Raw genomic sequence first — 13,714 nt, forward strand, 5'->3', positions numbered from 1 at the left:
CACGCGCCGCCGTCGATGGAGACCAAGGTTGACACCGGCGGACTCGGAACGATGCAAGGAACACGATGGTGCGGGAGGTGTCGTAAACGGATGACCCGATCGTCGTGAATCGATGAAAAACCAACTAAAACCGAGTTATTACCGACGATACTTCCGACTGAAATTAAATACGAACGGCGATGATTCACGATGAAAGGTTTGAGGGGGTTTGTCCCTTGGTTGACAACGAACACGATGGTGGTTTCGGATCGTCGATCGGAGGTCGGACGACGGGTAGATCAGAGTTGAAAGGAGGGTTGTTGGAGAAGGAAAATCTGGAAAATATGAAACCTGCGTAGGGGGAAGAGCTTATAATTCATCATATATAATAAATGGTTAAATCATGAGTTTAGCCACTGAATTTCCTGAACTTAATAAAACGGTCTTCCAACTTTAAAACTTTACAATTTAATTCCCAATTTCTTCCAAAAGTACTAATTAAATTTACCACTTTATAATTTCTTAAATTTTAACCCCTAAATTAGGGTGTTACACCTCCGACAGTCAGAATTATGAATTGCCCACCGTGGGACTCGATCTCACGACCACAAGGTTAATAACCTTGCGCTCTTACCAAATTTAAATACCAATTTGAATTAAGAATCTAACTTTACGTATTTAATTGGACAAAGAAAAGTATAATCATCAAATTAATCCTTATACAAAATGCAGGTACCAAAATGTATATTTACCCAAATTTATATCAATACTTTCAATATAGATAACTCCACCGGCGTGTTACGCTAGCTCTTCCCCTCCTTATATAAACTCCCCAGTGTTGCAGGCTGCATTTGTCTAGTAACATCTACTTGGGAAAAAGAATCTTAGCGTCTCCAAATGGCACTTCGGTCATTAGCAACCAGGAAAACCCTAACCCTGGGTCTCAACTCGACGAGGCTGACTCAGTCTCGTGCCTTGCAGACCTTCTCGCTTCCCGATCTTCCTTACGATTATGGCGCATTGGAGCCTGCCATCAGTGGAGAGATTATGCAGCTCCATCACCAGAAGCATCATCAAACTTACATCACTAACTATAACAAGGCTTTGGAGCAGCTCCATGAGGCTATCCAGAAAGGTGATTTTTCTACCGTCGCTAAGTTGCAAAGCGCCATCAAGTTCAACGGCGGAGGTAAACTTTTTTATATTTTATGCCCCTAATTTACTTGCTTGATGCATAGGGGTATGGAAGTATGTAGGATTTTTGGAATTAGTAACTGTTAAGAATGTAATCCTTTGAAATGATTAGAGATATTGATTTTACGTTTTAGCAATTAGCAAAAGGCAAGTGATTAAAAAACCTTATTATTGTTTTGGATGATGAATATTATACGGTTTATTACGATTTCCATTAGATGGAATGATATGAGATACTGGCATAGCTCAATTTTGCTTGATGGATGATTCTTAGTAACTAGGATGGTTCTTTGTAGCCTTGGTCATCATTTTGTTTCATTTCCAATCCTCAATTAGCGATTACATTCAGTCCCTTTCATGTTGAATGACTGTTATCTCGTGCAGGTCATATCAACCACTCAATTTTTTGGCAGAACATTGCCCCAATTCGGGTAAGTTTATATTTTGAAATCCTTTTTCAAATCTTAGTAATATCTAATGAAGTTTGTTCTTTGAAATGGATTGCCTCTTACCTTATTCCATTTACATGACAGGAAGAAGGAGGTGAGCCTCCAAAAGGTTCTTTGGGTTGGGCAATTGATACTAACTTTGGCTCATTGGAATCGTTGATTCAGAAGATCAATGCTGAGGGTGCTGCTTTGCAAGGTTCTGGTTGGGTGGTCAGTGATTTTTTTTGTTATAGGTTCACTTATTCATTTTTGTTTCCTTGGGCTTCTAATCATGAATGGTTTGCATCTATCACTGCTTACACTTTCTTCTCTTGTTTGCTTACTTTTTGTCTTGACAGTGGCTTGGGCTGGACAAGGAATTGAAGAAGCTTGTGATCGAAACCACTGCAAATCAGGTATGCTTGTGATATTTTGTGTAAAGTCATCCGTGAACAATTATGGGACTTCTTGGCCTTTTCACTTGAATGTGAATCTACTTATTTCTATGCCCCTGCTTATTCTTCTCTGGTGGTAGACTTACTTAATAACTGAGAATATCTTATATGAGTTGTGGCCTCTAGAAGATGCACTATGTAACAGGGTTTTGCCCATTACATTACTGGCCTATGATTTGAGTTTTTCAAGAGAGAACACTTGTACTAGGTTTCTGTAAGATTGGAGTCATGTCAAGTTTAGACTCCCTAGTAAGAGTATAAAAGCTACAAGTTGAGAAGATTCTTATACATGTTACTATAATTATGAAATCTTTGCTGCAGGACCCACTTGTGACTAAAGGGGCACATTTAGTTCCTTTGCTTGGGATAGATGTTTGGGAGCATGCATATTATTTACAGGTAAATTTTCAAACTTTGCTGTTATAATATGAGCTCAAATGTGAATCAAAGATCAGTATATGTATATGGGAGATCAAGACAATGCCAAAGTAGCCTTGTTACATCAATGATCCTTTGATTTAATTTACGTAACTTTTACCCTTTTTAGTCTTGAAATATATACATGTAAAATCTTTTTTGGTTTGTCGTGTTCAGTAAACTTTATTCATTTGCATAAATAAGTTTATGAGTGCATCATATATCTTGTTTCCAGTGAAGAGAATCTCGATCGTATATCTTTCTTTTTATATATACGGGTAAACAGGAGTAAGGGGTTGGATTTTTTTCTCTCTAGAATTTAGCTTATTCGTTTCTCTGTTATAATGACGACATCTGCTGTGAATATTTTTCTTTGATTTCTGGTTATATATATATATATATATATATATATATATATATATATATATATATATATATATATATATATATTCTTGTAACGTGTTCCTGTAATTTATGTTTTTTTGGTGCCAGTACAAGAATGTTAGACCAGATTACCTGAAGAACATATGGAAGGTCATCAATTGGAAATATGCAAATGGAGTGTACGAGAAAGAAAGTGCTTGAGATTGATGTAATTAAGAGATACTTCGTTTGGTTGGCAATGGCAAACAGAGTAATAAGAAGAATAAGAGAATGATGTACATTCGGAGTTACTTTTCTTAGTGTATGCCTTGTACGAGTATTAATAATATTAAACTTTATGCTTAAAACTTGAAGTTGTGATGTATTTGCACTTGGCCGTTGCTTTTGGGTTTTTTTTCTTCACCCTCTAGGTTCCGGAGCTGATCAATGTTAGTTCAAATGCTAGTGACTAAAGAAAACCATATAATTCGAATACCTTGTCAAGGGCGCTCATGATAGAACTTATGGAAGGAGTATCGGTTTTTGCACGACTTGCCACCTGATAAAGTTGAAGTGAATATAATTACCGAGCATCAGGCAACTTAAGTATAAGAGCATATGTTTTGGGGAGATAAACCTTGGGAGGGACCTCATCCAGTTTGATATATCCAAATGGTAATTTGGGGTCTCTTTCTTCCAACATCCGTTTCAGCAGCTTTTCTAGACCAGTCCCTGCACCTTTGCACACCCACCCCCACTACTCAGCCAAGTTTAACATTTCCATGATATAATTTCCACTGTAAGAGGTCCTGTCCACGAAGGGGCTGACACAGCAAGTGATGCAGCATCCTACAAAAATCAACAGAAATTTAGCATACACCTGCTCAAGTAGTTATAGAATTGAACAATTTTTTACATTGCAGAAAGAGAGAGAGAGAGCACAAAACCAAAATTAAATGCACACAAGTCATTAAAGGAGATCATACTTTTATCGTGTTATTGCAAGGACAACTGATTTGACCAAGTTTACCCCATTAGAATGCTTGAGAATTTCCACAGCGCGATTACAGTAGCAGATGAAACCATAATCCCTATCATTTACATAAAAACATCAGATAAGTACTAAAAGAAGACTAAAAAGATACAGATTTTAACACTGTCATCATTACATCACTTCTCCGGTAGCTTCCCTCGATTCATTTGGAGCAAGACTCTGAAAACAGGTCCATGGCAAGAGTAGTATGAAAAAAGTGGAGTAACACTGTAGCCGAGCACAGAAGCCTCCCTCACAGCACCACCTATAAGGATTCGCAATCCAAGCTCGTTTGCATATAGCATTGGACAAACATATGCCCCAAATGCTTCTAATGAACTATACATACCCATAAACAGATATAATTATCCCATCACAGGGAATTAAAATTATACATATGCCCCAAATGCTTCTAATGAACTATACATCATGCAATTGTTATTCTGATGAATCATGAGAGACATGGATCTTATGTTAGCAGATGTTATTTTAAAGAAACTCAAATGAATATTTATGTAAACATCATCAGACCCGTTAGAGGTCTAAAGTAATGGACTCAACAAATTGGTCTTGAGCCCATCTTACCCTTTATAATTAGAAGCCCTCCTGGTAGGCCTCAAAAGAACAGAAGAAGGAAGGTTGATGAACCATTGATAGAAATAGGAAAAATGGATAGAAGAGGGGTTACCATGACATGCAAAAAATGTAGAAATACATGCCATAATAAGAGGTCATGTAGGGGACAAATTGGTGGCAACACCAGCTGAAAAAAACCCCGTGAGATCCAATTCAATAGCTCCAAACCAGCAACAAGTGACCCTAAACACTCAGAAAATCAATCAACATAGTAAGGTGGATGATGCCTTCTGCCACCCAACCTCAAGCACAAGTAAACAGATATGCCAAATTACCTGTAAGAAATAGAACAATTTTTATTTATGTGTATGGTTGATAATTTTAGGTATAATATTGTATGATTTTTTTTCATTTCTAGATTAGGAGACCAATAAGATCCAATCTGGATGGTCCAAGCCAACTTCATCAAGAGAGTCAGAACAAACAACACTCTGGCGTGACAGTTAGATGGATGATGCCTTTTCAACAAAGCTCTACCATCCAACCTCAGACAGAAGATCCTACTACAAAGAGGCCCAGGTGGAACTGAAGATGAACCAAGAATTTTTTTTGGTTAAACAACTTTGTCATATAGGGTCAAGCCTATAGGTGAATATTACTTTTTGTAAAAAAATATAATTGTTTATTTTGGGTTTTATTTTACAAAGTTGTTAGTAGGGTAGAGGCTGCTGGTGAATATTATTAGCTGTTACTCGGATATGTATAAAGTTGTTTTGCTTTGTATTTTATTCAATTGTTGTCTAATGTTGTTCAATTAATGTTCAGTTCACAGAATATTCATAACAATTCAAAATACATAACATTTCAAACTCAACAAAATTTCCTTAACATTTCAAACTTAACAAAATATTCTTAACATTTCAGCACCCGAACACATTTCAACTTTCAGTACCCAATTCACAAAACCTTATCAAACTGCAAATAACCCTTAATCAAACCTTGATGACCCTTACCATCATCAAACTTCAAGTACCCAAATCAAATACATCATCAAAATATCCAACATTTTAGAACTCTTAACAAAATATCAATTACCTTGACAAAATGTAGAAAAATAAAGTCAAAATCATAACAAATATCCAATTACGTCTCTCATTTTTCCTTTCTTGTTCAATTGGTCTAATTATTCTTAAAAGACCAAGCACATGAACGTTCGCAAGAGGAGTCATTGGTGGGGCATACTATTGAAAAATTGTACGATTTGCGCCATCTATTGCTATAGTTGTCACCTCTGAAAAACCGCCTTCCAAGGTTATCATACGACCATGTCGTCTTCAGTATCGTCGAAATTCCACACTTACAGATCGGAATAGACTTTGTCTCAGCCATTGATTCCATCTTCTTCTTCTTCATCCAGTTTCCCTTTTCCATGATAGTTTTTTTAATGTTTTAGTGTTAGAGATTTTGTTTCTAAAGTTTAAATAGAACCAAGAGATAATTAATAAATATCCATCTATTTTTAATTATGTGGGAATCTGATGTGGCATGATAAATATTAAAATATTCCACATCAACGAGCTGTTAATGAAATAATGACACAAGGATTAAAAAGTTCAATCCCTAAAGTTGAGTGAGCAAATTGAAAATTTGAAAGTATAGTGAGTAAAATAAGAATTGTATGAAAGTTCAGTTATCAAATAGGTAATTTACCCTAAATCAAGTGAAGATTTAATGTTTTCTGTCGAAATATTAAAATCTTATTTGTATGAAAAGAATTTATTGTTAGTGTATGAATTAATTATCGTAAATAAGTACTATGTGTTAGCCTAATTTAATAGTACTGTTACGTAATTTATTGAGCAATTTTAATTAGAGATGAGTAAAATTCGACTTGATTCGAAAAATTAATTTTTTATTCGACTTGAAAAAACTCGATTCGAAATGATTTCGAATTTTAATTTCATAAATTCAACTTGATTCGAAAAATTTCAATTTCAAATTGAGTTGTAAAATACAACTCGAATAACTCAAAATTTTGAGTAATCAATGGATGAATTTTCATGTTTGAGTCGAGTCCCTTAATTTTTTATGATATATGTATATAAGTATGAAAGAAATATATATATGTATTGTACTTTTTTTTATAAAAAAATCACATAGGAATAGATTGTTATATATATATATATTGTATGTGATCATACAAAAATTATTTAAATTGAAATAAAATAATAAAATAATATTATAAATATTTATAATTAAATTTAAACATAAACTTTAAAATTCGACTCGACTCGAAAAAATTTCAAGTCAACTCCGAGTCGTAAAAAATTTAAGTTTTAAAAAAAAACCAGGTTGTTTGACAATATTAAGCATTTCTTTAATAATCCATAGATTAATCAATAAAAAAGACTAGTACATAAAACCCTATGATTCTGAAATCATTATATACAAATCCTCATCGTCGTATAGAAAACTACCCCAAAAAAAAATATTCATTCATATAGGAGAGAGCAGATGAAGCTTTGAACTGATCTGCCTCGGTTGACCTAGGTTTCTATATCGTTGCTTCCTTTGCTAGGTCCAGACGACGGCACCTGCCCGCCCTTGGGAAGCATGCTGAGGAACATGGGCCCATATTTTCCGGCTAGTTTTTGAGTCGGGGACCTCAGAACTCCGACTTCGAAGTTCTTAAATGGAACCATGTGGTCACATGGCAGAGCTGTCGACTTAGGGTCTTGGTCGGGCTTGTCGGAGCCTTCGACATCGACAGGAAGGCCGAGGTTCAAGGTTGGCTGCGTGGCTGACGGATTACCACTGAGAAGCCTAGCTGATGAAAGCGAAACAGATGAGACGAAGAAGAAGAAGAAGAAGAAGACGAGTGATGTGATGAGGTGAGAATATTTGTGGGTTTTGTTGGAGGTCGCCATTAATGGGAAGTTGTGATATTTGTTGGCGATGGATGAATCAGAGGGGTATACTTTTTTATATACAGAGGGGAGGCTGAATCGTTGTCTGTGGAGTTGACCAAGTCAGTTGAGTTGGAGTTTAGGGGCTGCTTGAAGTCATCAAACTGTGAGAAAAATGCATGTTTACGCTCTGATTCTCATTCTACACGCTAATACATTGACTTCGCTATATTCTTCTTCCATCTTTATTCTTATTTATTAACCCTTATTCATGATTAGGTTTGAATTTATGTTTTTCTTAATTTTTTCATGACATTTTACTAATATTTATAATTTTTTAATAACATTTGTCTAGGAGAGAAGAAAGAGAATTTTGCTCCTATGAGTGAACTTGCAACCTATGAGAGATGGAACGTGTTAACTGAGAATTCTTAATAGAGGTTGTTGACACTAATACTTATAAACAATTCATGAATTCACCTCTATTTCTTAGTCTAGTAAACAAAATTTTAGATCTTTAAAATAAGATTAGATGTTTAAATCTCAACAAAAGTATCAAGTTAAAGGGAGCTATTTTGTAATGAACCTTTCCAATATTCAATCCGAATCACGTAGTGAATCCATCATGTTGTCTCACGGATAGAAGAGAATGCTATTTCCCTAAAGAATTTAAATTCAAACAATCGCATCTATATGATGTGTTAATATTCCTAATATGCTTAAAATATTCGAAATATATATTACCTTATAATCACCCTAGACTTCTAAACAAAACGTAAATTAATTTTCGTAATATTAAGAAATTATGTATTGTCATGTCACATATGGAAGTCGTTAGAAATATATACTAGGTTTGAATATGTATAAGGATTTTTATAAAATAATGAAATTTTATTTCACAAGTAAAATAAAAATAAAAATGTAATTTTGACAGTTTGTTTGTAAAATAATTTTACTTTCAGTATACCTAAAAGTAATTTCCTTGTATTTGGAAAAAAAAATAGAGGATAGTAGTTGAGATTTGAAATGGTAATTAATGTAAAGAAGAAGTTGGTCAATGATTTTCTAAATATTTGAAGCATGTCACAATTAGCATTGAAAATTGATAAATGGACAATAATAGAGCAAACAAAGCAAGTTCCATGTATTAGTCTAATGGATCCCCTTTAATTGCGGTAAATGACAATCGGACCATCTTAGATATTTATAAGGATTTTTAACGACAAATTAATTTTAATTGGATTTGAGGATGGGCATGACATCCGTAGCCGACAGTTTCCGACCCGATCTGACCTAATTGGGTAGGATTTTTTCTAAAAAAAATCGGTTTCGAGTCGGGTCGGATTTTTTAATGTGATGTTAGGTTCGGGTTCGAGTTTAGAGTGAAAAATATCCGACCCGACCCGAAAAATATATAATTTTACCTTATATATTTAGGAATAATTACAATCATACACACATATATATTATTTTTTTCAATCAAGTCATTGTTTTTATTGAATAAAAATAATTTTTGTATTATTTCGGGTCGGATCGGGTCAGATTTTAAGTTATATATTGGATCGGTGAAAACTTATTTTGGTCGGGTCGGGTCGGGTCTTGGGTGGAGGACTCATTGTTCTCAGGTCGGGTCAGGTGGACAAAAAAGCCGACCCAACCCGACCCATGTCCATCTCTAGACTCATTTGAACGATTTTTAAATTAGTAATGATCTTTTTTATGAAATTAAATTTGAATTAATTTAAATTCAGATCATTTTTTACCGTGATTATTTGTTTTATTTTAAAAAAGTGAGGAAATGGGATGTAAGTTAAGATGGCATCGACAGCTTTGTTCCACGATTGGATGCGTTTGGTTAGGCATTGAGCAGTGAGCACAAGCGTGTTTCCCACGTTACTCCAACCTCATCTTCCTTGAAGTTGCTTGTCCCATCTCTTCATTATCATCATAAATATGCTAATTTAGGGTCCAACAGTTTCATCTCCAGTTTTAAATATCAAATCGATTTGAATCGTCGAGTAGTCTCGTTGGTCAAGAGGAGTATTTAATAATATGTACAATGTTTATATAAATAAGAACCATATAAGTTATTTTCAATATATATATGTATATGTATACATGGTAAGTACATATGAACACTGAATCAATAATTGTACATCCAACAAACCAATACAAACAAGCAAAATAAAGTATAAGCATCTACATAACTACATGAATTTCACACTTTAAAGCCGACGAATTTGGGGAAAGTGAATAAATGAGGTTATGTGTACACATTTTTAATATATTAAAAAATTACGGTATAAAATTATAATTTTTTTTTTAAAGATATTAATTAGAATGTCAATAAAAATATTTAAATTATTTGATAATTTAATATTTTTAAGAAATGTGATCACTCGAGCACCCCCAATTCATCCCTAGATGAGGTAGCTAAATGAATGCTCAATTATTGTTTTAAACAAATAGAAAAACTGTAAAAATGCAAACACATGCGTTGAGTCATGTGTAGATATGGATACAAGCCGAGACAGATCAAACTTTAATCGACTCAAATCTAATCAGAGTATTTCACCTTTCTATTCGTTACTTGATCTTATCCAAAATTCTATATGATATTTAGAATAAAAACCATCCAATATATATAATTTTATTATGTAAAATAAAGATCTAATAAAAATATATATAAAAATAAGATATTATTATAATTATTTTTAAATATATGAGATATAAATATATTACTATCATGGATAAGATAAAAAAACTCGACACTTGAACTCGATACGAATTCAATTTTTCTAAGAAAATTTAATCTTAGGGGAGAAAAACAGGAAGATGAAAGAGTTCCCTGTACAGTTTATATATCATTTCTTATATAATTAATGAATTTATTATTCTATTAATATATACTTTTTACTCTTAGTATATGATATATATATAATAAGTTATAATCAGATCGTGGTCAAAATAGAAGGAAGAAAAAAATGGGATGACAAACGGGGGCAAGGGAAAGACACATCGCGGGGACGAAGAGTGGACGACTTTTGTTAAAAATTTGAGCAGAAGGATCTCAAGGAGAACACTTTGGGAGTTTTTCAATAATCACGGGAAGGTAATTAGAGTCTTCATCCCATCTGTCAACAACAAACCGAGGTATTCAGACTCGACCTTTGCTTTTATCCAATTTGCCAGTGGAAGGGACTTGCAAAATGTTATCAGAAGAATAGACGGAGCTAAGATCAATGGCTAGGTGATTTCGATAAGAAAAGCTAAGTATAAGAAATCTTGGAAATACAATGGAGCTCTAACAAAGGTTACGAAGGATGTGAACGTAGACGCTGAAAAGGGAAGGAAGAAAACCAGAAGTCGTGGTCCTTCTTCAGGCAGGTTGAGGGACAATAGATCGTACATGAAAATATTGGTTGGTAACCGGTCAGTTGACAGTTCTCTTGGAGGAAATAAATCACCAAGATTGGGTGACATTGAAAGGGGAAGCAAAATAAAGGAAGAAAGAATTTTCTTTCCTCCGAAGAAATCCAATTGGATCAGAAATTCATTGACTAGCATAGTTAAAGCTGGCTTGATTTAGAATTAGTTCAGAAAGCTCTCATAAACGACAGGGTTAACGTCAGATTGTCGAGATGGGGTTATGGATGGAACTCATGCATAATGATGTTTCAATCGGAGGAAGCCTTAATGGAATCATGGTCGGTCAAAAATGAGGAACTCTCGTTTTGGTTTGAGTGGTTGGACTTTTTAGTTCTAGAGAACGACATCCCTTTGGCGTATTGCTCTGTAGATCTCATCAGAGTCCCCCTAAATTGCTGGTAAGATTTTTTTCTCAAGGTTAGCTAATAGATGGGGCAAGTTAGTTTGTATTCAGGAAGCGACGAGGAGGAAAGAATACATGTTTGTGGCGAATATGATTGTTAGGGTGGCTAATCCCTTTCGTATCTCTGTCCCGATTCACATCTCTTCAAAATAAAGATCAAATAGAATTAGAATTAGGACTGGGTTATCATCACTTTGCTCGGCAGCAACCTGGAAGATGAGGAATCTGAAGACATGAGGAACTTGGAGTCGTCGCACAGTTTGAAAGACGGCGGTCGGAGACTTGTGGGAGAGATGGAGAACCAACCGTCATACCTTGTGTCACTGGACAGGGTGATGTCGTGGCCAGAGGAGGGAAGAACATGTGCCATTCGGAGGAGCCCATCTGCCATTAATGATGTGATGGACGAGAGAAACCCTTCATTAAGACTGAAAAAAGAGAATGCCAATATTAATGGAAGTAGACAAAGTTCACAGAATGTTCAGAGTTGTTGCATTGGAGAAAATGCGGATGTAAGCTTGAGGAGAGAGAGTGATAATAATAATAAGAGTAAAGTATAGTAATAGTCACTGAACTTTTCTAAATCTTTTATTTAGGTCTCCTAACTTTTAAAACTTTTAATACAGTCCCTCAACATTTAGTCCGTTTGCAATATGGTCCCCCAACAGTTATGTCGGGGATCATATTGCAAACAGACTAAATGTTGAGGGATCATATTGCAAACGGACTAAATATTAGGGTATTGTATTGTAAGTTTTAAAAGTTGGGAGATCTAAATGAAAGCTTTAGAAAAGTTCAGTGACCATTACTATACTTTACCCTTATTTTAAATACATAACATTTTTATTAAAATACTTTTTTAAATTATTTTTTCAAATTAGAGATAAGTATAGGTCTAATTGGACTGGATTTTTTATCGATCTAAACTCGATTCAAATATTCTATCTCTTTACCTATAATTCGACTTGATTCAGGTTTAGGGATGAATTTTGTCCAATTAAAATATAGGGACAGAATTTTAATTTAGTGCATCATGGGGGACTCAAAATGGGAATTAACCAAAGGGAACAGAAGAAGTTTACGCCAGACAGAAACTCCAAGTCCAGCCGATAGGGGTGTTCAAAATTCAGTTTTAACCGAATTAACCGATCGAACCGAATTAGTTCAGTTAATTCGGTCGGCCACCGACTTAATTCGGTCGGGGAACGGTTAAGGATTTTTTTGGAATTCGGTTAACGATTAATTCGGTTCGAAATCGATTAATTAACCGAATTAACCTTTAAATATAATTATATTAAGAGGTCCAATCTATTTAAAACCCAAATCAATATTAATTAATTAAAATAATATCAAAACTAAATGTAAAATCTTTGAATCAAATTAATTAGATATTATTTAAATTAATTGTAAATTGTTATTTTTAATTAAAAAATATTAAATTTAAAAATTCTAAAAAATTTCGGTTAATTCGAAAATTAACCGAAATTTATTCGGTTCGGTTAACGGTTAAAGAAAAAAAAAGTTCGGTTAATTCGAAAATGGTATTTCGGTCGGTTCGGCCACCGAATTAACCGAATGAACACCCCTACCAGCCGGCCATCGGTTCAAATATATTGTTATTTATTTATTATAATATTAAAAAATGATTTTCATATAGTAACAATACATAACATTAAATACAATAATTAATAACTTATGGCAATATGTAATGAATTTAAACAGTATTGTCGGAGCATTAACTGTTGTAATACTAGTATTTTTGTAGAGACTGGAATATTAAATTAAAAGAAAAAGACGGTTGTTTTTTCTTCTAATTTAATGTTGAATTAACTAGTTTGGATAGATACTTCTCTTGTTTCACTTAATTATAGGTAGGGATGGTAATTTCACTGACAGGTTTCAATCCGATTCAATCTGATTAGGTCAGATTTTTTAAAAAGAAATTGGGTTCAAGCCGGGTCATATCGATTTTTTATGGGGTCAGGTTGGATTTGGATGGAGGGTGAAAAAACTCTAACCCGACTCAATTCGAGGATAATAATGTAATTTCCTTAAAATTTATTATTATTTAATTAAATCATTAATTTATACCGGGTCGGGTCAGGTTGAATTTATACACTAAAAACGGGTAGGGTCAGAGTCGGATGAAAGATATATACTTTTAGGCCTAGTCAAGTCAGATGTAAGATATAAATTTTTTAAGTCATATCGGATCGACAAAAAACCCGACCCATTATCATCCCTAATTATAAGTTTAATAACAAACAAATTACTTTTGCTTTAAAAGTTATAAACATATCATTCAGTTATATTCTCTGTTTTGAAAATCGGACCGGCCGATTCAACCGGTTCAACCGGGAACCGTTGCTTAGTCCAGTTCAATCTAAACCGGTTGAATCGTTACTAGTGAACCGGTCAGAACCACTGAACCGTTCGAACCGGACTGGCTAAAAACCGGGAAAACCGGGAATTTTGTTTTTTTTTAAAAAAAAATTAAACCAAACAACGTCGTTTGTTAAACGAGCCAAGTC

The 13,714-nt window shown here is 34.2% G+C and overlaps 1 protein-coding gene across 1 annotated transcript; it reads left to right on the top strand.

The window, feature by feature from the left end:
- The first annotated feature begins 843 nt into the window (after positions 1-843).
- On the top strand, positions 844-3,108 carry LOC120208001 (superoxide dismutase [Mn], mitochondrial). Its single transcript, XM_039207381.1, has 6 exons — positions 844-1,168; positions 1,558-1,604; positions 1,707-1,832; positions 1,961-2,017; positions 2,378-2,455; positions 2,966-3,108. The coding sequence occupies exons 1-6, from the start codon at positions 877-879 to the stop codon at positions 3,056-3,058; spliced, it is 693 nt and encodes a 230-aa protein (XP_039063312.1). The 5' UTR covers positions 844-876; the 3' UTR covers positions 3,059-3,108.
- The last annotated feature ends 10,606 nt before the right edge of the window (positions 3,109-13,714 follow it).

Source organism: Hibiscus syriacus, unplaced genomic scaffold (assembly GCF_006381635.1).
Source record: "Hibiscus syriacus cultivar Baekdansim isolate YM2019G1 unplaced genomic scaffold, ASM638163v2 tig00015498_pilon, whole genome shotgun sequence".
NCBI lineage: Eukaryota > Viridiplantae > Streptophyta > Magnoliopsida > Malvales > Malvaceae > Hibiscus > Hibiscus syriacus.